A 25,035-nucleotide genomic window follows, 5' to 3' on the forward strand; every position below is an offset into this window, starting at 1 on the left:
TGGTGTCTGATAACACTTGTACTCCTTAGTCCTCCAGCAGCACACCCTCTCACTCTCAGCTTCTTGTGCCTCGTGCTCCCAGCTCGTCATACACACTTCCTCTCCTCTGGCTCCCCCCAGCTTGACTGGAGTGAGCTCCTTTTTAAACCCAGGTGCCCTGATTAGCCTGCCTTGATTGGCTGCAGGTGATCTAATCAGCCTGTCTGCCTTAACTGGTTCTAGCAGGTTTCTGATTACTCTAGTGCAGCCCCTGCCCTGGTCACTCAGGAACAGAAAACTACTCAACCAATGACCAGTATATTTGCCCTCTACCAGACTCCTCTACCCCACTGGCCTGGGTCTGTCACTATATATATATATATAGATATATAGATATATATATACACACACACACACACACACACACCCATACAGCATAAGTTTTAAACAAACAATTTATAATATGTTTTTTTATCTGGCAAAAAAAACTTCCCTGGAACCTAACTCCCCTATATACACTAATTCTAATGGGGAAATTGGATTTGCTTAAGATCATTTCACTTGAAGTTGCATTTTTCAAGAACATAACCACAACATTGAGTGAGGAGTTACTGTATATAGAATTTCTCCTTTGGCAAGGAATCAGCCTTCAAAAGGCAAAGCAAAGGCAATTTTGCCACTTGGGTATTGGCAGTTGCTGGCTTCTGCAGCTTATCCAACCTTGACCTCAGTTGATTTAGCCTTTTAAATATTAGCCCCCGCAGCTGCAGAGGGCTAATTTCTGGACACAAATGTACATCTCTTTAAAAGATGACTTTCACCGTGCAGAGAGGTTTGGGGTGAGTGAGTTGTGTACAGGAGGTGCTGAGCCAAGATTTGCAACCTTCTATGACATGGAAAGTCACAACAGATGAGTTTTTTCACTAAGAAAATTACTGTTACAGTATGTGCCAGAGCTTTAAAATAGTTCACTTTACTTGATATTTCTGTAGGAAACATGGGAGACAGTTTGTAGATAATGCTTTTCAGAAGTAGTGACAGATTTTCATGGCATGAGTCATGACTTGTTGTGCCATTTTAAAGGACATATTTATCTGTATATTTCTGCCCACTTTCCTCTAGGGCATCTTAGGTGATGACCTACAGGAAAGCAGGCAGAAATATACAGATAAAGATTTGTGTCTGTTTCCTAGTACAGTGCATTACACCTCACCCCCAAGATACATTTGATAACAAGCAGGACTTTGGGAGAACAGGCCCCACTTTTGTCAAGAGTCACAGCCAATAACAGGAAGGGTAATCCTGCTTTCATTTAAGTCAATGGAAGCTGATCCAAGAGCTACAGCATCCTACCCCAGGTCATCACCCCAATGGCCACTCAGCTTTTTGGCAATGCCATCTCACTCAGAGTGAATTTGGCTACTATCAGTAGAATGAAACTTGATCAGCTGTCCTATTAAAAAAGAGTTCTGGTCACTCTCCCAACTCTTCTGGATGAGATAACGCCTCTCCAAATCCAAGGGGCCCAGTCTTGCCAGCCTGCAGACCACAATCACTGTCTCGACTGTATCTTCCAAGAATTTGTCTCTCCTTAGAACTAACCTCCCTTGTTGATCTACTCACCTGGTTCTGTCACCCCAACAACCAAAACAAAACCAACCACCCTGCCTTAGAAATATCTCAGGGCAGTGCACAGATGTGCAAAGCGTCAAAAGACAGGCAGAAGACACTGCTTTCAGGGATTAATTACCACCTTCTGCCTATTTGTCCTTTTAGAGGTCGTTGCTCCCAGCTAGGAAAATGGGATATTTAGAGGGTCAGGCAATCCAAGTACTCTTCACTCTGCTCGTGTTGCCTTGCTCAAACAGCGAGCTGAATGCTCCCCACTTGGGCCCGGGCCATTATTAAGCACTAAGACCCAGAGACCGACTCCTAGAGAAAGTAGTGATTTTCAGGATGTCATTTTAGCATCAGGCAGGGAACTTGGCAGGTGTGAGGAGCTTGAAGAATGGCTAACAGTAGGTATGCATTTAGCATGTCTAAATCTTGTCGCATATTCAGTCAAAGTTTCTAATAACAGGGTGGGAGGGAAAGATATCGCAAACCATGGTGAGGGTTTGTCACCCATCATGAGGTACATCATGCAGAACTCTTCGCTGAAATCAACATGGAAGTTCTGCTTAACAGATGATGTCACCATATAGTCCTGTGTTAGTTGAGGGAATGCAGTGAATACTGTGATATTCATGAAATAAAGATTTAGAATGGGACTGTAAAAAATGTTTTGCATTAGCCTAACTGTGCTCCTGCTGAAGTTAGCGGTAATTCTATTCACCTCAGAGGGAGCAGCGTTAGGCCACTGGTTCACATTGTTGAACATCCCACCCTTAATACTTCGTAGAATTCACAAAGTCTCTTCTTGGCTATGGAATGGATAAAGCATAGGGGACAGAAGAGAACAAGCTCTCAGCTCTTCAAATACTATCTTGCTGGGTGCTCTTTGAGAAGATAGAAGATAAACTCTATTAGATATACACCAGGGGTGTAGAATTTGTCCTGTGGTCTAGGGGAAAAAATCAATTGGGGCTTATTTGTATCTCATAGACTTTAAGACCTTAGGAAACCATTGTGATCATACATTCTGACTTCCTGTATATTGCGAGCCAGTACCTCACCCACCCACTCCTGTAATAGACCCATAACCTAGGCATAAGATGATGTTTTCTGCAAGCACATGTTTCCAAGTGGTCTTTTTCAAATACAAAGCCTTTCCTAGAAAGTTGTTCTCTCTCTCTTTGACTGCATACACATCATCTGCTCAATCTTTTGTTCTTATCAGTTACTGTAAAAAAAACAAACAAATAAAAACTTGGTGACATGTCTGAACATGTAAACTGGGTAAGCCCTAGCAGATAGTGCTAAAGGGATCACATATACCCATAGTAGGAAAGTTATAAGGATAGCAATGAAACTAAGTATTGAAAAAGACAAGCTGGACATATTTTCCCAACAGCTTGCAATATGTAATGTTGTTCCTCTCGTGTTTGAGAGAAGTGTATCATCTCAGTGGGAGCTAGGTTACCATGTTGGCCTTCTGCTACACAGATATATGGAATAATCACCCCTCATCTTAGGGCTGGGTACAATGTTAGAAAAAAGTCTTCCATTAACATTAGACTCTTGTCTTCTCCAGTTGTAGGCTTCAGAAGAATAGCTTATGAAAACTAAGAAAAATGCTTTTGATTCTCATGATCAATTCCTTAACGTATAACTCGGAGTGACCTGAATTGTGTACAGCAGATGCTCATAGTTGCATCTGTGGTCACCACAAATATACAAGGTGCAAAACAAACAGGCTTTGCCTTATCTGTCAGTTTTCGGTTCTCTAGCTGCATTGATTAAGAGCTATAACACATTGGTTGGTAGCTGCAATATGTGGGCTTATTAATGAACTAGGCAGACTCACTGTTTTGTAACAAATCAGAGCATGTCTGATATAGAAGTATTCCTAGAGCAACTGTCTTCATTTGTTGCCTAGACAATGCAATTTGTTTGTATTATATTGACATGCTATATGTTGGTAGCGCAGCATTCTCTTTTCTGAAACTTGAGGATCATAAGTTTTGCCATCTAATGCACATAAGAACTGCTGCTCAACCTAGCCAAGACGCAAGGGATGCTTATTCCCCGGGGGAAGCATCTAGCAACATTAATGATGGTCACTGTGTGTGTATATCCTGCTTCCACCAAAAAGATTCACAGGGCCCTCCATAGTGCATCCATGCTCCTGGGTTCCCAGGTAGCATCAATGGCTTGTATTGCCTTTTACCATCTGCCTCTAGAGAGGAGGTAGTGGCCATAGCTCCAAAGTAGGCGCTTTGGATCATCCACACCTGTGTTACTATCAGTGTAGTAGAACTAACCAGGTGTGGGTTTGGGCCCTGCCTCAGCTTCCCCATTTAAGAAAAGGTCACTCAGGACTGGTTGTCTCCATAACTCCCCCACTTTTTGGAGTCGTTCTTATTAATATCACCTTGATCGATCGGTCCATCATCCCTCACAGAGAAAGTACCAATCAGAACACGTCCTCCGTGTTCTAGCCAGTCCTTCAGCCACCTGCTGGCCAGGCTGTCAGTGGGACCAGACACCTGATCGTCATAGTGCACCATAGCCCAGAACCCCTGAGCTATCTGCCAGCCTCAGCCTCCCATGTAGCTGGGATTACAGGCACAAACCACGTCCTTATTAATATTACATTAAAAAAAAATCACCCCAGGAACTTCAAATGGACTTTCCTAGCTGGCTCACCACCCTTGGTGCAGGCTTCTTAGTCCTGTCCCTACCAGGGCTTTCCGGCAGTAAGCGCCCCCACACTCCAGCCCTGTAGCTGGCTTCCGCTCTCTGCAGATCTGCACTCCCCAGGGCCCCTGCCTGGGAGCAATGGAGACTCTCGCTGTATGGCATACCCCACTGTCACCAGGGGCCGCCGCTGTACCCCATCCCCAAGATTGTGATGCCACATCCAGGCCCAGTCAAGGTTTATTCTTTTATAACAGACCAGCAGAAGGCCCCCAGGCTTTGAGTCCACCCCTCTCAGGGGTCTGTGGCTCTCCGCTCCTGGCAGCTTCCTTGACTTCTCCAGCTCTGCTCCCCTCTTGGACCCCCAGGGTTCCTTCCTTGATCCCCCTTGCTCTAGGGACCCACCACAGGAGTTAGCTTTACTTCAGTGTGGCCTCTACCGACCAGGGCTCAGCCTGTCTCATTCCTTCTTCCTCAGCTGCCTGCTAGCAGCCCTTTATAGGCCCAGGTGTAGCCCCACCCTCTTTAATTAGCTTGATTAGGCTCCCTTGCTCTAGTCCAGGGATGCTGGGCTCAATCTGTTCACAGAGAACAACTACCCAGTGACATCCTCTCAACCCTTCCCCTCCCAGGCCCTGAGTCTCTCTCTGAACGCTCCTGATGGCTGCCCTTATCTCTCCCAGCAGGCCTGGTTCTTCATTAGATGCTCCCCATGTGACTCTTGTTTCTAATCCCTCCATCTGGAGAGGTTAGCAGAGCCCCGTTAGAGGGCCAGCTCAGCCTGTGGCATCAGGCTGTAATATGCTCTGCTAAGGCAGCCTCTGAAGTCCGTTTGGGAGGTCCAGCTAATAGAGAAGACAACTGCTCTAATATCTGGTTTTCAAGTGCGTCACCACCAAGATGATGGGTACTGTACATTAGCAATCACAAAACCTGCTTTTGCGTTAACTGCCCTACTGCAAGCATCTTTGTTCTTTGCCATCAAGATGTTTTGATTTCTAGCATCCATGGGTTAATTCTGTTTTCCCATGAATCAATTTAATTTACCTGTAAAACAAATGTGTGTTTTCTGTAAGATATACGTACTATTCTGAGCCTATTGGATTCTCATTTATTTAAAAAATCTTGTGCAACACAGATCTAGAAAAATAACTGTTTAACTTGCCTGTAAATTTCAGGTTTTAAGTGTATAAAACATTGAGACGCAAGTTCTGCCTTCACTGACACATGAGCAACTCCATTGAAATTGGGGGCCAATTTTTCCAAAGAACTCAGGGTGAGCTTTACACGTATTCAGTGTCTGCAGTTGGGGCGAGATTTTCAGAAGAGCTCAGCTCCCATTTAGGCACCTAAAGAAGGGCCAGATTTTCATAAAAATTTAGCACCTAGCACCTTGGTTCGTTTGAGAATCTAGGCAGTTTTTTTGGCATCTGAAGGTGTGTGTGCACCACAATGAGACATCCCCTTGTGCCAGCTGACTTGGGCTAAGGGGTTGTTTAATTTTAGGGTAGATGTTCAGATTCAGGGCGCAGCCCAAGCTCTCAGACCCTCCCATTTTGCAGAGTCCTGTAGCCCAGACTTCAGAACTAGTCCAAATGTCTACGCTGCAACTAAACAGCCGTTAGCCCGAGACCCATGAGTTGGAGTTAACTGACATGGGCCAGCCACAGGTTTTTAATTGCAGCATAGACATGTCCCAAGAGGGAATTGAACTGATTTGAAAATCTGATCCTGATTCTGGCTGCTGAAGACTTTAGAAAATTCTGGCTAGAGTGTTACTATTTTAGAATGATAGATTTCATTCCTTTGTAGAAGATGGAATAATTGTGTGTGTGTGTGAGAGAGAGAGAGAGAGAGTTATTACAGCCTAGAGTGGGCTACATAGGTCTTATCTAGCCTTGCTTACTCCAGATGTTCAAAAATTGTGAGCCATGACCTAAAAATCATTTAAATATTGGGTTCTTCTTATTAATTTACCATATATGCATTTCTTTTAATGAAAGCTGAGAGTCGCACATAATCACCTGACTCCAGGAGCTGTGGATTTAAGAAAAAACACCAAATATTTTAGGCATCATAATAAAATTACAAGAGTTGGCAATGCTATGTGAAAGTTGTTTTACTAGTAGAACATTTATAAGAAGTTCTTTTAGAGTTTACTTTAAAAATCTGGAGAGGGAATCATTTTTTAAAATGAAGTGCACATTATGATAATTTTGCTAGAAATATTGGGCATAGCTCTGCTAAAGAAAATGGAACTATACTGACTTACCCCAACTGAACCTCTGACACATTATTTATTTCTCCTGCACTGTATTCTTTTCTGGGATACACGACTTCAACATTATGTGAAGTTTGGCAACAAAGGGCATCTTCTGTGCTAGTGGATAAAAGCCACTAACAGAGTAACATCCAGCTTCACAGAATTGACTGATGCCAGGTGAACTGTTTAGCCTGGAATAATTCCTCATCAATCTTCTTAAAATGAGCTGTGGCTTCACACAGAGTCCTTTGAATACACATTCTGAGCAAATCACTAAGGAGAAGGGATACTCCAGAATATTCACTCATGCAAATAGAGCCCCAATCCTGTGCATAGCTTTGCTCACGTGAATAGTCCCATGGAGGTCAATAGGAGTGCGTAAAGTTACGCATTTGTGTAAGGGCTTGTGTACATGGTGTGTAAGTGAGCACCAGCTGGGGTATTAATTCTAGTGTGCACCAGCATGTTGTACACTAACTGGCCCATGTGGACCCTGCTGGCATGCATTAACAGTTTCCTAGTGCGTGTTCCTGGAGTCCTGTTTTCAAACAGGACTAGAGTACCTCCGTGTGCACCAGGGAATTTTTAGTGTGTGCCACCAGGATCTACACAGACTGTTAGTGCACTGCATGCTGGGACAGACTAGAAGTCTCAACCCCAGCCGGGGTGCACAAACGCTCCTTGTACACCATTCCTAAGTGTTTGCAAAATAAGGACACAGGTTCATACACCTTTGAACATGATATTAATAGATAACTGCATGATCATCCTGAATACATTCTGTGTGTCATAAAATCACTTAAGCACCTGCATCCCAGGCACCTATTTAACTTTAAGCACATGGGTAGCCCCACTTACTCCAGTGGGAATATTTACATAAGTAAAATAAAGTCCTTCTTAAATGCTTCAGAGGATCAGGGCCTGTGCAATGTCTCAAGGAGATTATCCCCATTTCATAGTTTCTGCAATGACAATCTCGAAGCCCACTTTTTCAGGGTTCAAATGCATACAGTGCATATGCAAATGTTGCAAATATATTTGCACATTACCAGGGCAGTGGGATTTATGCCTTATCCTGAGCCTCTTTGTTTACTTTTCAGTTGCTGCGATTATGGCTGTGGGTGGGCTTCTTCCCTGCGTGCTGTTGCATATCCAAGCCTAATATGGTCAGTGTTCCCACCTGCTCTATTTGATGTCCTGCCTCAGTGTTTTCTGTGCTTAGCCTGGCTTTATCTTCCTTTCTTGTATTGGCCTGGATTCTCTTTCTCATCTGAACTCAGCACCCAGCTTGTCTGTCTCAACAACAGGAAATAGCCCCATATATGTCTCCAGAAAGAACAGGGTGCCTGTGGAGAATCTCACCTATTATTCCATGATGGATTGACCCAGACAGCATACCAAAAACGTCATGTATAATCATTAAAATCAAAGATCATATAACTCATATGTGGGACACTTCCTGCTTATCATCACTAAGGGGTTATTTTCCAAAAGACAGGGGTAAAGGTTGCGGCGTTTCATGGCGTGTAGCATGCATGATAGTGAAGGGAAGTGTGTGTTGTTTTCTGCAGTGTCATGCCACTACTAACAATGCTTCTTTGTGCTGAGACCTAGTCGCCTGTCCCACAAGCTACCTGATCCCTTTCCAAGTTGCATAAGCAATGTCCATTCCGATGTGGTCGCTCACACTGCTTACTGAAAAAATGGGCAGTGCTTTTACTATACACCTCTACCCTGATATAACGCTCTCCTCAGGAGCGAAAAAATCTTACTGCGTTATAGGTGAAACCATGTTACATTGAACTTGCTTTGATCCACCGGAGTGTGCCCCCCCTGGAGCACTGCTTTACCGCATTGTATCCAAATTTGTGTTATATCGAGTAGCGTTTTATCGAGGTAGCAGTGTATTTAGATTAGACTTGGATCGATTGAGAAGCAAAAACTATTTTGTATTTTAGGTTTCTGAATCAACTGATGGGGGTGCAGGCAGATAGCTCCCAGTTGGCTAAGCCTGAAGAGCAACTCATAAAATCGCACTCAGGAAGTGTCCATCTGAGTTCATAGGATATAAATAACTGAAACAGAGAGCTAAGACCTCCGACTTTTGCTCATGCCAGGCCTTGCTGTGAAAACACAATGGAAATACACAGAGCTGTCCTGGGGAGCATCAAGATTCTGCAGAGCTACAGTTTAGTCATTGTGCAGTCTTCTGAGTGAAACATAGGAATTGCTAGAGTGGATCAGACACATGGTCCATCTAGCCCACTGTCCTGTTTCTGACCATGGCCACCCCAGATGCTTCAGGGGAAGGTGTAAGAACCCTACATTAGCATTTATGGGCTAACATTCCTCCAAGAAAGTTTCCATCTGACCTCGATTGGCTCATGCCCTGTGACAGGAGGGTTTGCAGCCCTTCCAATCTCCTTTATTTTGGTGGCTTGTTTTAATATTTTCATGTTCCTTAAACACAAATTATTCCAGTTTATGGCAATACAGATATTCATATCTGAAGAAAGGATCAGGTCTGTTCAACTTACACAGGTACAAGAAACAGAAAACATCTTTTTTTCTGTTTTGTTTTGTTGCCAATTCTCATGATTTTATTGCCAGTCTATCTATGTTGAGTATTTCTCTTAAAGCCCCAGCTCCTGTGATTATGTGAGACTCCTGAGTTTCCTAGCCCTCTTGGTTGCAGTGCAGATCTTGAAAACATGAATCTGACAGGCTCAAGAACCAGAAGAGAAATAAAAGAGCCCCAACTGTATTATTTTTAACACATCATGATTTTTGATGAAGCCTTATGATTCTTGAATGCTTGGCATTGAAATACTGGACTCAGCAGCTCAGTCTGAAGTGTTTGGCTGCCACGTGTTCTCTGGATATATTTAGTTATTGTTTGAACTTGTCAGTTTTGCCATGATGATGTCAAAAGAAAGATTCCAATAGGTTGATGGCCCATCTTTACCCAGAATTGCAGGTATTATTGTTTCATGCTTTGAGCCCCGATTTCCTCAATGAGGCATAAAATAAATCCATGGTACACCCACATCTCGAATACTGTGTACAGATGTGGTCTCCTCACCTCAAAAAAGATATACTGGCACTAAAAAAGGTTCAGAGAAGGGCAAGTAAAATGATTAGGGGTTTGGAGAGGGTTCCATATGAGGAAAGATTAAAGAGGCTAGGCCTCTTCAGCTTGGAAAAGAGGAGACTAAGGGGGGATATGATAGAGGTATATAAAATCATGAGTGATGTGGAGAAAGTGGATAAGGAAAAGTTATTTACTTATTCCCATAATACAAGAACTAGGGGTCACCAAATGAAATTAATAGGTAGCAGGTTTAAAACAAATAAAAGGAAGTTCTTCTTCACACAGCGCACAGTCAACTTGTGGAACTCCTTACCTGAGGAGGTTGTGAAGGCTAGGACTATAACAGCGTTTAAAAGAGAACTGGATAAATTCATGGTGGTTAAGTCCATAAATGGCTATTAGCCAGGACGGGTAAGGAATGGTGTCCCTAGCCTCTGTTTGTCAGAGGATGGAGATGGATGGCAGGAGAGAGATCACTTGATCATTGCCTGTTAGGTTCATTCCCACTGGGGCATCTAGCATTGGCCACTGTTGGTAGACAGATACTGGGCTAGATGGACCTTTGGTCTGACCCGGTACGGCCGTTCTTATGTTCTTACGTTAAAGGGTTGCCAGTAATTGGAAGCTCTGAACATGCCTATTCAGAAGGGTAGAAGGTGCTCAAGAGCCCGGAAAATCAGAATAATCATGCCTATTTTGTTTACCAGAGCATATGAGTGGGAGAAAAAAAAGAAAGAGGTCCAAGAGATATGAAGGAGAGACTGGCTGAGCTGGAAAGTGTTATCTCTAAATCATCTCGAAGTTTACTACTTCACTGTAGGGAGAATAATGTAGCAGCAAGCTGGTGTTCTGCAAAGGGGGCAATGGGAGAAGTGGTTTCCAGGCACAGATACGATCAACTGTGCTATAGGAAGGCAGGGCAGCCTCTTTCAAGAGATCACTTCAGAGGTAGCTTCCTGCAAAGAGGGGGAGACAGTCTCTTGTTTAAATTATTTTTAGTTCTTGCAGAAGGCAAGGAGCCATCCAAAGCAAGGAGAGGGAAAGAATAAAAGCTAAAAATACTTCTGCTGCATTTTCAAAACTTCCTTTGTAAGACTTCCCAGTCAATCTGAGGTCAAAGACAGCATAGTATGGTACAGAGTGGGCCAATGCATGTGGAAAAATTGCTGAGAAAGCCAGTGAGTCTGCAGTTAGGAGCAGGGCACAGCACAGGCACCATTTCAGCTATTATCACTGAAGTTTACAAACTGCGCCAGGTTAGTGCAGTGAAAACCTGGAGAAACTTGCCTGGTGCTTCAGACAGCCTCCACTTGCAGGGAAAGCCGCATATTTGCTCTGTGAATGAGTTGAGCCACAGATCAAACTATGCTGTGTCTCAGCCCCACAGTTTAGCCACCGTCAAGAACTGAGAAAAAAATGAATGTCTTCTTCTGATGCCACTATCCAGGCGGGAGCACTTCTAGAGCAGTATGAACGGGGAGAGGGTTCAGAGTACATGTAATGGGCCAGATTCTCAGCTGGTATGAACTACATCACTTTACGCCAGATTCCACTGGGAATCTGACCTAGTGGAACAAAAATGACTTCCTGTGGGTGCTCCTCCCAAGGGATGGGCTGAATGCAAGACGGAAAGGAGGAAAGTGGGTGGGAAGATGGAGAGCACCTTTCAGTTAAAGGAGCATGCATTTTAGACAAGGATGAATAATAACAGGAGGGTCCTCTATGTTTTTAAGGTAGTAACTACATCAGGGGCTTCTAAACACCAGGGAGTTTTGCCATTGACCTCAGCGGAGCAAAGATTTTCTCTGGCCTTTCAATCTCTGGGTGTGTTTAGCCCAGCATAAAGTTGTTGTCACATAAGCAGGGAAACGCCATCCACTGATCATCTCTATGTACAGCCAGAACTCCCAAACTGAAGCCAAGGGCTTCAAACCAAGCAGACAAAGCCCTGATTGTTGTGTCACTGGGTGTGGAATGCATTATGTTCGGTTTGTGGCTTGACACCTTATATAAAGGTTTCTAACTGAGTATTATCCCAGTGTACACAATAATTCCTTGGTCCTTAATAAAAACCCACTTATAAAATGACAACTCAACATTGCTTAGGCCTAATCCTACAAAGACTTATGCATTGAGGTCAATAGGACTACTGACAAGGTGAAATTCTAGCTCCGTCCAAGTCAGTGGGAGATGCCATTGACTTCAAGTCAGTGCCTACAGTAAAGCATGCACATAAGTCTTTGCAAGATCAAGGCCATAGACCGTATGCTCTTTGGGACACGAATTGTCTTTTTATTAGAGGCACCTAGTACCTTCCACAACAGGGTCCCAGTCCATAACTGGCACCTTTAGGGGCTACCGCAGTACAAATATTAACTCACAATAATCTGCCCTACAGAGAAAAATACTTGAAAGATGGCGCAGTCTGAAATAACCTCAACTTTTAAAAGAAAGTGACACTATGAATGATAGTAGTTGGCTAGCTGTTCTTCAAATTCTTTTTTGGCCTACGTAATTATATTTTTACATTTCATTTACCAGAGTTTATGCTCCCTTCTATTTTCCTCACTAAGATTTAACTTCCACTTTTTAAAGCATGCCCTTTTGCCTTTCACTTCTTCTTTTACTTTGTTGTTTAGCTACGTAGTACTTTTTTGGTTCTCTTACTGTGTTTCTTAATTTGGGGTATACATTTAAGTTGAGCATCTTTTATGGTGTCTTTCAAAAGTTTCCATGCAGTTTGCAGGGATTTCACTTTTGGTACTGTTTAATTTCTGTTTAACTAACCTCCTCATTTTTGTGTAGTTCCCTTTTCTAAAATTAAATACTACAGTGTTGGGCAGTTGTGGTGTTTTCCCCGCCACAGAGATGTTAAATTTAGTTATATTATGGTCACTATTACCAAGTGGTCCAGCTATATTCACCTCTTGGACCAGGTCCTGTGCTCCACTTAGGACTAAATCAAGAATTGTCTCTCCTCTTGTGGGTTCCAGGACTAGCTGCTCCTAGAAGCAGCCATTTAAGGTGTCAAGAAACTTTATCTCTGCGTCCCGTCCTGAAGTGACATGTACCCAGCCAATATGGGGATGGTTGAAATCCCCCATTATTATTGAGTTGTTTTTTTTTTATTTTAATAACCCCTCTAATCTCCCTGAAAATTTCACAGTCACTATCACCATCCTAGTCAGGTGGTCGGTAATATATCCCTACTGCTATATGCTTATTATTCAAGCATGGAATTACTATCCATAGAGATTCTGTGGTACAGTTTGGTTCATTTAAAATTTTTACTTTATTTGATTCTACGCTTTCTTTCACATAGAGTGCCACTCCCCCACCAGCACCACCTGTTCTGTCCTCCTGATATATATGGTACCCTGGTATTACTGTGTCCCATTCTTTATCCTCATTCCACCAAGTTTCTCTGATGCCTGTTATATCAATATCCTCATTTAATACTAACCACTCTAGATCACCCATCTTATTATATAGACTTCTAGCATTGGTATATAAGCACTTTAAAAACTTGTCACTTTTTAGCTGTCTGCCATTACATAATGTAATTGAATGGGACTTTTTTTCATTTGACTGTTTCTTATCAGATAGTACCTGCATTTTACCGTCTTTCATCCTCTCCTTCTTATTAAGACATAGACAATCTCCGTTAGTATATCCTCCCCTAAGGGATATCTCTGTCCGAACCACTTTCTCCTCTGCACCTGTCAGCTTTCCCCCAGCCCTTAGTTTAAAAACTTAGTTTACAACCTTTTTAAGTGCCAGCAATCTGGTTCCATTTTGGTTTAGGTGGAGCTCATCCTTCCTGTATAGACTCCAACTTTCCCAAAAGTTTCCCCAGTTCCTAATAAATCTAAACCCCTCCTCCGTACATCATCGTCTCATCCATGCTTTGAGAACCTGCAGTGCTGCCTGTCTAACTGACCCTGCATGTGGAACTGGAAGCATTTTAGAGAATGCAACCATGGAGGTCCTGGACTTCAATCTCTTGCCTAAATTTGGCCTCCAGGACCTCTTTCCTATCCTTCCCTATGTCATTGGTACCTTCATGTACCATGACCACCGGCTCCTCCCCAGCACTACACATAAGTCTTATCTCAATGTCTTGAGAGATCCGCAACCTTCACACCAGGCAGGCAAGTCACCATGCAGTTCTCCTGGTCATTACAAACCCAGCTATCTATGTTTCTAATGATTGAATCGCTCATTACCAATACCTGTCTCTTCCTAATAACTGGAGTTCCCTCCCCTGGAGAGGTAACCTCAGTGCGAGAGGACACCACAACGTCATCTGGAAGAAGGGTCTCAATTATGGGATAATTTCCCTCTGCTGCAGTTGGATGTTCTTTTTCCTGAGACTTTTCTCCTCCTGAACAGCACAGAGTCTGTCAGACTGGAGGTGGGACCATTCTAGTGTGTCACGGAAAGTCTCATCTATGTACCTCTCTGTCTCCCTTAGCTCCTTCAGTTCAGCCACTCTGGTCTCCAAAGCCCGAAAGCAGTCTCCAAGGGCCAGGAGCTCCCTGGAACCGAATGCAGACATATGCCACCAGCCCATAGGGCAGGTAATCATGCATGCTGCATTGGGTGCAATAAACTGTATAGCCCCCACTCTGTTGCTGGATATCTGCCTGCATTCTCCTTTTACTCCTGCAACTTGTTCCGTTGTTGTTTTGTTTTTATCAGAGGATGCTTGACTTTAAGTATAAAGAATGTTGAGTGTATCTAGCCTCCCGGCGCAGGCTCCCATCTCTAAAATCCCTTACGAAACTCCCCTGTTATCTACTTCTGTTCGCTAGTTCCTCTGGTCACTTGGGAGCGGGCTTTTTAAAGTCCTGGTCTTACAGAGTAGCCCCATTCTCTGCTTAAGGATTAATGGATGCTAAAGTGCTTAGGGATCAAAGCCTCCTTAAGAAGCTCTCAGCCTTGCCTAGGAGGCTGCTAGACTCAGCACACACATGGTCACCATACGGGTCCCCCAACCAACAGACCACACTGTATATTTCAGTCAAGCAGCAAGTACACCACAAACACACACACTACAGACAACAAATTTAGACCAGTAAATTATCTCAATCTCTCCGTTTTTGCCCTTGTGAAGTGATTTACATTATGTTAGGTAACATTCAGTCCTACTTTTTGCCAATCAGATTCTTCATCTTTCTTCCATTCCACTTTATGTTATAAACCCATATACGGATCATTTTATAACCTTACTTTTATAATCTGCCCAGTAAATATTTTATGAGCTGCTTGCCAGTGTGGAAGCAGGTTTTATATCAGACATGATGCCATAAGAATATTTAAAATCTAAATGTCTTTTTTCCTCTCTTATAGTTTTATTAAAAAACACCACAAGCTATGATTGAGGTCTTACTCTTCAGTGTGATGGGCCCTACCGACATAATGTTGCAGGGGGGACATTGCTTTCAAGATACTGAAACAGATCCAGATCCTCAGCAAATGTAAATCAGTGGAGATTCAGGAACTTTACAGGTTTACTGAGTTTCTTGTCCGATTTCTTCAGAGCAGTGGGAGAGAAAGCGGGTAGTAACTTCTTTATATCTTCACAATATATGATATAGAAAAGATAGACAAAATCTATATTATCTACGGCCGCCATCAAATTACGGTGATGAAGGTCCACTGGGCATCTTTGCTTTGCATCTTTTACAATCAATATTAAAAATAAATGCACATGTGAAAATCAAATTATACAAGAAAGTGGAACCATTCCCGTCACCCCCTCCTACACCAATGTCTTTTAAAAGCAGAATATTTGGATAATTTTACTTGCCAATAACACCATATATGTGGGAGAAGATCACTATTGAAAGGCATGTCATATACCTGATAATCCTAAAATCACATATTTTTGGATGGAACAGATCAAATATAATTTCAATAGAAAGGGGTGGAGAAGTAAATAAAGAACACTATGCCTCTTCCTTGTGGGAAAAAAAACTGTTAAAATTCCAGAAGAGAAGAAGTAGAATTTAAGCCAGGAACGGGGTTTTTATTGCTTATTTATCGCATTGGTTAAGGCTGTGTATCGGTGACAGAGACAGAAGATAACATGTAATGGACAGTTTTTCTACATTGGTTTGTTAGCAATTCTGAACAGTTACTTGAGACCCAGTCATACACCAGCTGTAGTTTTACTTGTTTTAATGGTGCTTTCAGGGGTTTCGGAGCCTGATTTTATATGTTAATGTGACCTGCTGCTGCATATGTTATAGAACTCCAGAGAGGGCCACAACCAAAAATGACTCTCTGAATATCACCCTAGCTAGTAAAACATTAACCACTTTGCACCAGTGTATTCTTAGAGCATGTTTGTGAGGTATTAAAGGTTTTATTTCCAATTTTATAGTAGGCATCTCCATACAATTAAATTTTCAGGAGCCCCGATTAATGAGAAAGGTAGTGTTAGGAAAGGGTACTTACAGAAGAGGGATTCAGATGAGAGATTTGAGTGTGACTGTCATAAATAGATAGATAAGGTAAGGGTTAAGTTTCTTTTACCTGGAAAGGGTAACCAAACACCTGACCAGAGGGCCAATCAGAGAACTGGATTGTTTAAAGTCAGGGGCGGGAATTTGTATACTCAGGGTCTTTTTTGTTTTCTCGGCTGTGAGTAAACAAGGTTTCCTCCTAACTCCTTCTTATTCAATATTATACCAAAAAGTCTGTGAGTACAAAGGAACCCCCAAAGCAATTCGGCTATGAGGAGCTTTGGGTTGTACGAATAGATGTGGATGGCTGTGTCTTTTGTTGTTTTCTCGGCTGTGAGTTAACAAGCTTTCTCCTAACTGCATCTTATCTCCAAGTGTCTCCTACACATCTGTGAGTACAAAGGAACCCCAAAGCAATTCGGCTATGAGGAGCTTTGGGTTGTATTTACATGTATGTGGATTTGTTGGACTGGTTTAATCGGCGCTATCTTTTAAATCAGACTGTTTCTTCATATTTTCTTATAAGCAAGAGCCTGTATTGAGTTTCTTAATGCAAGATTATTGTTTTATATTTCTTTCTTTTTTTATATAAACTTTTCTTTTAAAACTGTGGAAGTTTCTTTTCCTAGGGAGGCAAAGGGAAGGGAAAGCCAGGCTGTGGGCTATTTTCCTATTGCTTTCAGGGAAAGAGCAGGCTACGGGAAAGAAAAAGAATCACCTCTGTATCAGGTACCTGTCTCCCTCACGGGAAGGCAGGCACGGGGAAAGGCAAAGCCAAGCTGTTGGTATTTTGCATCTCAATTGTCCTGAGGGTAGAGAACGCGCTTATCTCTTGGGAAGCAGAGAAACCGGTTTCTTGATACTCGCAGGCTAGACCAAGAGGCAAGCCTGGTGGGGAAGGAGGGGGAAGGGATTTTTCCCCTGCTTTAGCATCAAGGGATTTTGGAATCTGGGTGTCCACCAAGGGAGGGTCTAGGGGACATCCAGAGAGAAAGGGGGGGGATCAGGCCCCATCAATTCCTGATCTGGTGGCAGCGAGAATATCCAAGCTGGTAGTGAGCTTGGGGGAGGTTCAGGTAAGCCCCCAGATTTTGGACGCTAAAGTCCAGGTTTGGGACAGGACCAGATTGTGGACGCTAAAGTTCAGGTCTGGGACTAGGTGGCTATTACCACAGTGACAGACAGAGGGGCATGTTTGCTTTAAAAGGTAAACAGGAGAAGGGTCTGCACATGCTTTTCCTAGAAATAGAACTTGTTGAAAAGCAGCCCTTTTTTAAAATGGACAATTGGGGTTTTGATTAACTAAAAATGTCATGAAAATTCCCTGCCTTCCCTGAAATTTTTTTATCCAAAAAATGAAATCCACAGAACTGAAAATATTATAGCAGAAAATTAAAAAAAATATATTTTATTTGGAGGCAATTTTTAGGTGAAAATATTAAACTTTTTGAGCTATAAATATTTAATTTTTGGGTAGTTTTCAACTGAAAATATTTTGGTTTGCCAAAAAGCAACCAAAAATCAGTTTTGGGTGTTTCACATTTTGACAAAGAATTTAAATTTTCTGTGGGGACAATACCCAACATTTTTCAACCAGCTCTGCTCTAGATCTAGTGAACCCAAAACTCCTACTGAAGTATGGAGTTCACCCGCTGGGTGGAGTTTGGGGCCTACAAGAAATGCAGGATTTGATTAACTTTCTTATGAAATGGAAGGCTTGTCAACACTAGAAAATTGAACAATGGCTGGTTGAATAAGTGGACAACCACCACTGTAAGCTCAAAATCAAGGTTGACCATGTTGTTCTGAGCTAAGGACCATTGTCCACACTGCTACTGTACTACACCGCTACAGTTTCCCTGCTTTCGGGTAACTGTCTCACATCTCTTGGACAGCACCCTTAAGCAGGCGATTCTAGGAAATTTCAAAGGGCCTTTTAGGATACTTCGGGGAGCCCAGGGGAACTGTTGGAGACTAAGTCAAACTCCCATAATTCCCTAGCAGAAGCTCAACTAAGCCAGCTAGCCAGAGAATACCTGATGCTACCATGTGGCATGTGATTGGATGTTAAAATAAACAGCTGACAATATGTGGATCTTTAGGAAAATACAAATGGTTAATTTTGATTTCGCCTATAACAGAGGACAAAGGATTTTAGGATGTTTTAATGATGCTGGAGCTGTGTCCAGCCTAAGGAAGGTTATAAAGACCCACCAACCATCAGGAAAGTGCCTCGGCCTATATCCATTACCAGCAGACCCAGGAGGGAATGCAGAGGCTTCTGCCCCTATCAGAGAGACTAGCCACTGCTGCCCTAGACATACGTAGCCAGGGCTGCCCCCAAACCACCCTACCCCATACACATCCTAGCGCAAGGTTATAAAGGCCCTTGCCCCTGGTTAGTACCTCGTGCTGCAGCCACCAGCAACAGAGCCAAGGCACCGGAAAAAGCAACTCTCTGCTGCCCAGGACTCCACATCACACTGACTCTCACCCAGCTACCAAATTACCCTCTGATTTCAGTGCTAGCTGCTCTCTGCTGGTGACAGTTCCCTGACCATTGCCATGGTCATGCTCTGCACTGTGGGCTTTGTTGCTTACTGAAGACTCCCCGTCACCAGCCAACCCCACCACCCTCAGCTCACTCCAACCATAGTCTCTCAACATCCCTTTCCCCCACACTCTCTAGCATCTTCTCTTCTCTGCCTCTCTTTTGTTTCCATGAGCTCTACAATCTCCTCCTTTCATTCCCCCAACTCTCCCACTAGCCTCCTTACAATACTCTTAGGCCCTGATGTGGTGATTGGGTCTGTGGCTTGGACCCTGGCAGCCATGTAGATTGACTTCCGTGGGACACCACATGGACGGGGTGTGCTTCACAGCTCCTGCCTTGCTCTGAGTGCTGGTTTCTTGGCCTGTTAATCTCACCGTGGGTCTCACGGGTCAGAAACCTTTCAGAAGTAGTGTGCCGAGTCTTCATTTATTCACTCTAATTCAAGGATTCGCGTGCCAGTAATACATTTTAACATTTTTAGAAGGTGTCTTTCTATAAGTCCATAATATATAACTAAACTATTGTTGTATGTAAAGTAAATAAGGTTTTTAAAATGTTTAAGAACCTTCATTTAAAATTAAATTAAAATGCCGAGCCCCCCAGACTGCTGGCTAGGACCCGGACAGTGTGAGTGCCATTGAAAATCACATGTGCCATAGGTTGCCTACCCCTGCACTAGACTGACTGCTGCCACCATGTTTCATGTGTCGTGTGCTGGATGATAGCAGGACTCCATGTTTCTAAAGCGAAACTGTCTGTTTATTAAGAACCATTTACAAAGGTTGTCAGGGCGCAGAACATGGATGGTCTGACCTAGAGGTCAGAGCCTAAAGTAGAGTCAGGGTCAGGAGTCAGGCCACAGGCCACAGCTGAAGGCAGAGTCAGAAGCCATGCGTGAGGGTTAAACGGGAGCCAGAAGTCACAGCAATGGTCAAAGCCAAGGCCAGTAACTGAAGAGCAAGGAAACGGGAGCGAGAACCAGGCAAGGAGACAGGAACTTGGTCTCAGCAGTCTAGGCGGCATCAGCAGACCAAGCTAGCAACTAGACAAGGGGTGGGAAAGGAACAGAAAGCTTTATAGCTGATGGTGTCCAATCAGCAGTCCACTGCTAGTCACCTGACCCTGCTGAGTCAGAGGGTGGAGCCTTTGGCAGTGGGGTGCTAGCTGCGGTTCCCTCATCAAACCTTGCAGTACAGTGGTACAGAGGGTAAGGCTTTTGCTAGGCTCCCACGTGGGTTTGAGACCCAAGGTGCCTACCAGAGGTGCTACAACTGTGGTAAGCATGCTGGCCTTGTACCTGTAGCCTTCCTTCCTCCTGCAGCCAGTACTCCGCCTTACAGGCAGATTTGTATAGGGAGAATCCACCCACATGGGATCAGATCCTTGGTCCATAAGTGATGAGTTTGAAAAATTCTGGTACCATCTAGATACGGTATGTGCAGGATATATTCTGCCAGCCACCGTGCCCCCTTGTGCCCATGTCGTGCTCCACTGATTACATCATCATAACGGGAGCAGCTTAGGTATCCACGTAATCTTAATGCACTAACACCAGCTAGAGGGAGGGGGAGCAGCACAAACAAGTGATTGTCATGCCGAGGCAGAAGCAGCCAAACACTTATCTCAAGATTTGGGCAGGTAAGGTGACTAACACGCAAGAGGGGAATGCATGTATGATGGCGCCCGTGCATAAAGGCTGGAGCTGCCCAGAAAGCACACTACATTCTCGGAATGCATGAACCATCTGTGAAGGTTGTGAGGTTTTTCTGGACAAGTCCCATTCCCTTTATGCTCCCTCCCTTTGGCCTATCTGTAAGATGGAGATAAAGGCAGCTGGTTTCCCTTGTAAAGAGTTTGAGATCTAAAAGTGCCGTATAAATGCTAACTAGGATTGTTGTGTTTTATTACATTCCTGGCAGGTGTCTTTCCTTGTTCCTCCTTATCCCTTTATTTTTAATAATAGCAAAACTAACAATATTTTTTGGCTGGGATTTAAAAAAAAAAAGCCAAAGGATTTAGGAGCACACTTCCAATTGAAAGTCAGTGGGCCATGTAGATGGAGGCAATGTGGCCTAATGGCTAGTGCATAGCACTGGGACTCAGGAGAATAACATTCTGTTCCTGGCTCTGCCACTGGCCTGCTGGGTCACCCTAGGCAAATCATTTCATCACTCTGTGCCTCGGTTTTCCCATCTGTGGAATGGATATAGTGACGCTGCTCTCCTTTGTAAAGCATTTTGAGATCTACTGCCGATAAGAGCCAGGGAATGTCCTTATGACAAATTCAAATAACTTCCTTCTCAATAAATAAAAGACAAAGGGGAATATTTTGATGAAGTAACACTAGCAGCAAGACATAGGTATATTGGCTCCCTGTGAATCTGTTCTGGGTTCTTGTGCTTCATATGATTGATTTAATGAAATGATTTTTGATATCTGACTGATCAACGCTTATTCTGTTCCAGGCGATGTGGATATAGCAAAGCTAAACAAGATCCAGAAGAAGAAAAGATGCATTTTCATAATGGCCATAGTAAGTGAAGACTTAAAATACATATATGTATTTGTGGCTCAGCTTCTATTTCTGGCTTTGCACGGTACTAAGAATAATGAATAACAACCGAGATTTCTTCAGCAGATGGTCAGTTGGTATCCAGTAGGAAAGAGATCAGTTGATTCTGTTATGCAATGAGGTCCCAATCCTGCAAAGACTTAAGAACATGGTTAACTTTATGCATAAAATAGTCCCATTGACTTCAGTGAGAGTACTCGCGTGTAGAGTTAAGCGTGTGAATAAGTCTATGCAGGATTGAGGCCCAAATGCGTGATTTAATTATAACTTACCATTTTAGTCAGTAATATCTCAACAATATTATTGCATTCCTCAGTCCTCTATGATTCACCTAATTTTAATCTTCCTTGGTTAATCCATTGCAGCCAGACACTTTTGTAGTTTGCATGAATGAGCACAAGCTTTGGAACCTGAAGATTTTTCTCTTTGCTAACAATGTCGACTTAGTCCACCTCAGCTCTCTTCCTCAGTTTCCTCAGCTGTATAATACTTCTCCGTCCACATTAGGGTGTTGTGAAAATTAGTTAGTTAACAATTGTAGGTGGACTTGAACGTGTGAAGTACTGCTATAGTCCTTCTATAAATCTAGAGTCTGATTTTACAAAACTTTTGTAAAGTGCTGTAGGATCTATAGATGACAAGCACTTCTGTATAAGAGCTGGGTGTTACTTATCCAAAGCATTTTTACCTTGTCTGCACTACCCTATATTCAAATCTCTGTCACTGCTATTTAATGCGGGCAGCAGGAAGCCAATTAATTCAAGGACTGCATTGTGAACCTCTTACTCAAACTGGTGAGTCGTTACTCTGCCAGTAGCTTTAATGCTTCTCAAAGCAAACTTAGAATAATATTAACAATAATTCTCGTGAAAGTACCTTCCCGCTCCTGAGTCCCATGGAAAAAGGCAATTATTATTATTATTATATAGGAGTGCAACCCTGAAGAAGTGTTGTATTGCAAACATGTGATCTGGGCAGTTTTTAATTCATGATGATGCTATTTGAACTGATGTAGTTGATTAAGTGATAGGTATAATTCAGGGGTAGGCAGCCTTTCAGAAGTGGTGTGCCAAGTCTTCATTTAAACACTCTAATTTAAGGTTTCACATGTCAATAATACATTTTAATGTGTTTAGAAGATATCTTTTTACAAGTCTATAATATATCACTAAACTGTTGTTATATGTAAAGTAAAAACGATGTTTAAAATGTTTAGGAAGCTTAATTTAAAATTAAATTAAAATGTAGAGCGCCCTGGTCCGGTGGCAGTGCGAGTGCCACTGAAAATCAGCTTGCATGCCGCCTTAGGCATGCGTGTCATAGGTTGCCTATCCTTGGTATAATTCATTGCAGCTCCAAAGCATGAGGGTGATGGTTTCTTTGGGCCAGATTTTCAAGCGGACTCAGCGCACAGCAACTCCTGTTGTTCTCAATTAGAGAGGAGTTTTTCAAAGATTAGGCACACAAATCACTTGGAAAAAATCTCCCCCATGTGTCTAAATGGGAACTGAGCTCTTCTGAAAATCTAGTCCTTCATATTTCTTCCCTGCTGGTCTTTCACATTCAGTCCACCTTTCCCCTGGCTGGGCTGTCCACCTAGGCTGTCTTCTCTCTATGATCCTTATTCCGTAACATTGAGCACCTCACAGACTTTAGTCATAACATACCTGTGAGGTGGGGCAGGATTATCAAGTTTTACAGATGGGGATCTGAGAATAAGATCCAGTTTTGTGAAGGTAATTAAGCATTGATGTGTTCAGCGTTGCAATGCCTAATGGATTTAGGAACCCACATCTCATGTTTCAAAAGTGATTTAAGCACTTAGGAGTCTAAATTCCATAGACTGTCAATGGGATGGTGGCTTCTGAAGGTCTAAACCCCTTTTGAAAATAGAGTTAGGCTCCTAAATTGGTAGATTTTGCCACACTGAGTGCAGCAGTGCCTAAATACCTTCAAAAATCTCTTGTACGCAGTGTTGCTGTAGCTGTGTTTGGTCCCAGGATGTTAGAGAGGCAAGGAAGGAGAGGTCATATCTTTTATTGGAGCAACTTCTGTTGGTGACAGAGACCAGTTTTTGAGCTCACACAGAGCTCTCCTCCAGGTGTGGGAGAAGACCCAAGGAGCTCTGTAAAACCTTGAAATCTCGTCTCTCTCACCAACAGAAGTTGCTCCAATAAAAGATATTACCTCACCCTCCTTGTCTCTTTAAAAATCTGGACCTACATAACTGGCCCAAGCCACACAAGGGTCTGTGGCAGTGCAGAGGACTGAACCCAGATCTACTAACCCAGGCTAACACTCTAACCACTGGTTTCAGAGTAGCAGCTGTGTTAGTCTGTATCCGCAAAAAGAACAGGAGTACTTGTGGCACCTTAGAGACTAACAAATTTATTTCAGCATGAGCTTTCATGAGCTACAGCTCACTTCTTCGGATGCACAGAATGGAATACACAGACAGGAGATATTTATGCATCTCCAGCCAGCACTTATATAGCCTATAAAGTCTGCATATGATTTTAGCTGAACACTACCCCAGTGGTTTTGAATGTAATAAGGAAAGTTATGTGTGTACCGTATTCTTCTTGAATAATACAATGTAACATTTTTCCAGCAGTGTGAACCAGCCTTGTATTTCAAGATACAAAGTATTAAAAAAGTGTCCAGCTATTAATTTTTGCATGAAAATTAGTTTTCCTCGATAGTGTTCTCCAGTGTGAGTAAAGTCAGCACAAGAGACAAACTTAGTATTATCCTCAGCCATCATTACATGTGCCATTTAAATTTCAATTTATGTTTACAGTTAAATTGCCTGGATTAAGGACTTATATTGACCCACATACGTATGAAGACCCCAATCAAGCCGTCCATGAATTTGCCAAGGAAATTGAAGCTTCATGCATAACAATTGAAAGAGTTATCGGAGCTGGTATGGAGCTATCTTTAATCACTATCTTCTAACTGCCATTAACATCCTGGAGGAGCTTATCACATTGCTGTTCAAAATCACAGAACAGGCTGGTCAAATATTTGTATTGTGTATGCCCATTGTGAGTGGTTACCTTAGTGTACAGTACTTGTGAGACCACTATTGGAATACCATGTCCAGTTTGGAGGGCCACACTTTAAAAAGGTTGTTTAAAAATGAGAACGGGTTCAGAGAAGAAATTTGAGAATGAATTGTGGTGCAGAAAACACACTTTCCAATGTTGTTTGCTGCATTGCTGTAGGCATATTGATCCCAGGATCTGAGAGAGACAAGATAGGTGAGGTGTCTGGGTTTTTTTCTATCATTTTTTATGTGAGTTCATCTGAGAGCATAGCGATTGAAAAGACAAAGACGCCCTATCACCCATGGGCAAACACTTTTCACAAAACTCCATATCTTATATTTCAGTATACATCTTCAAAGGAAACCTGCACAATACCTCAAAAAGACAGGCTTGGGAACTTAATTTCATAACTCTACTAGACACCAAAGCCCACGGACTTAACAGGGACACTGGTTTTATGTCTCATGACAACAATTTATAACACACCAGACTGCTCGCTGCCCTTAACTGCCCACTTCAAACCTTTCCTGTATAACAATCTAACCCTCAATTGTCCACTTCCTTTCAGGTGACCACCTATAACATGTTACCCCGTATGCTTAACAATCTATTCCAAGTTGTATTTAGCTCAGACGTTCTGATTTCCTCCCCCAGACCTAAAGATCTCAGTGTAGCATTAAAGCTGTACTTTCCACCAACAGAAGTTGGTCCGTTAAAAGATATTATCTGACCTCAACTGCCTTGTCTCATACTTTAT

General features: G+C 42.8%; 1 protein-coding gene across 14 annotated transcripts in view; it reads left to right on the forward strand.

Annotated features, from left to right (window-relative positions):
* The window catches only part of EPHA5 (EPH receptor A5), a 404,174-nt gene that overhangs the window by 261,334 nt on the left and 117,805 nt on the right, over window positions 1-25,035 (forward strand). For 9 of the 14 annotated variants that reach the window (XM_032805223.2, XM_032805216.2, XM_032805217.2 and 6 more), the window contains 3 exons: window positions 7,642-7,707; window positions 21,122-21,189; window positions 24,029-24,154. In XM_032805223.2, coding sequence (XP_032661114.1) covers window positions 7,642-7,707; window positions 21,122-21,189; window positions 24,029-24,154 — 260 coding nt within the window. The remainder of the gene's footprint in view (window positions 1-7,641; window positions 7,708-21,121; window positions 21,190-24,028; window positions 24,155-25,035) is intronic. The other 5 variants (XM_032805221.2, XM_032805222.2, XM_075066056.1 and 2 more) reach the window with 1 other exon arrangement.

The sequence above is a fragment of the Chelonoidis abingdonii genome, chromosome 5 (genome assembly GCF_003597395.2).
Source record: "Chelonoidis abingdonii isolate Lonesome George chromosome 5, CheloAbing_2.0, whole genome shotgun sequence".
In the NCBI taxonomy this organism is placed as follows: domain Eukaryota; kingdom Metazoa; phylum Chordata; order Testudines; family Testudinidae; genus Chelonoidis; species Chelonoidis abingdonii.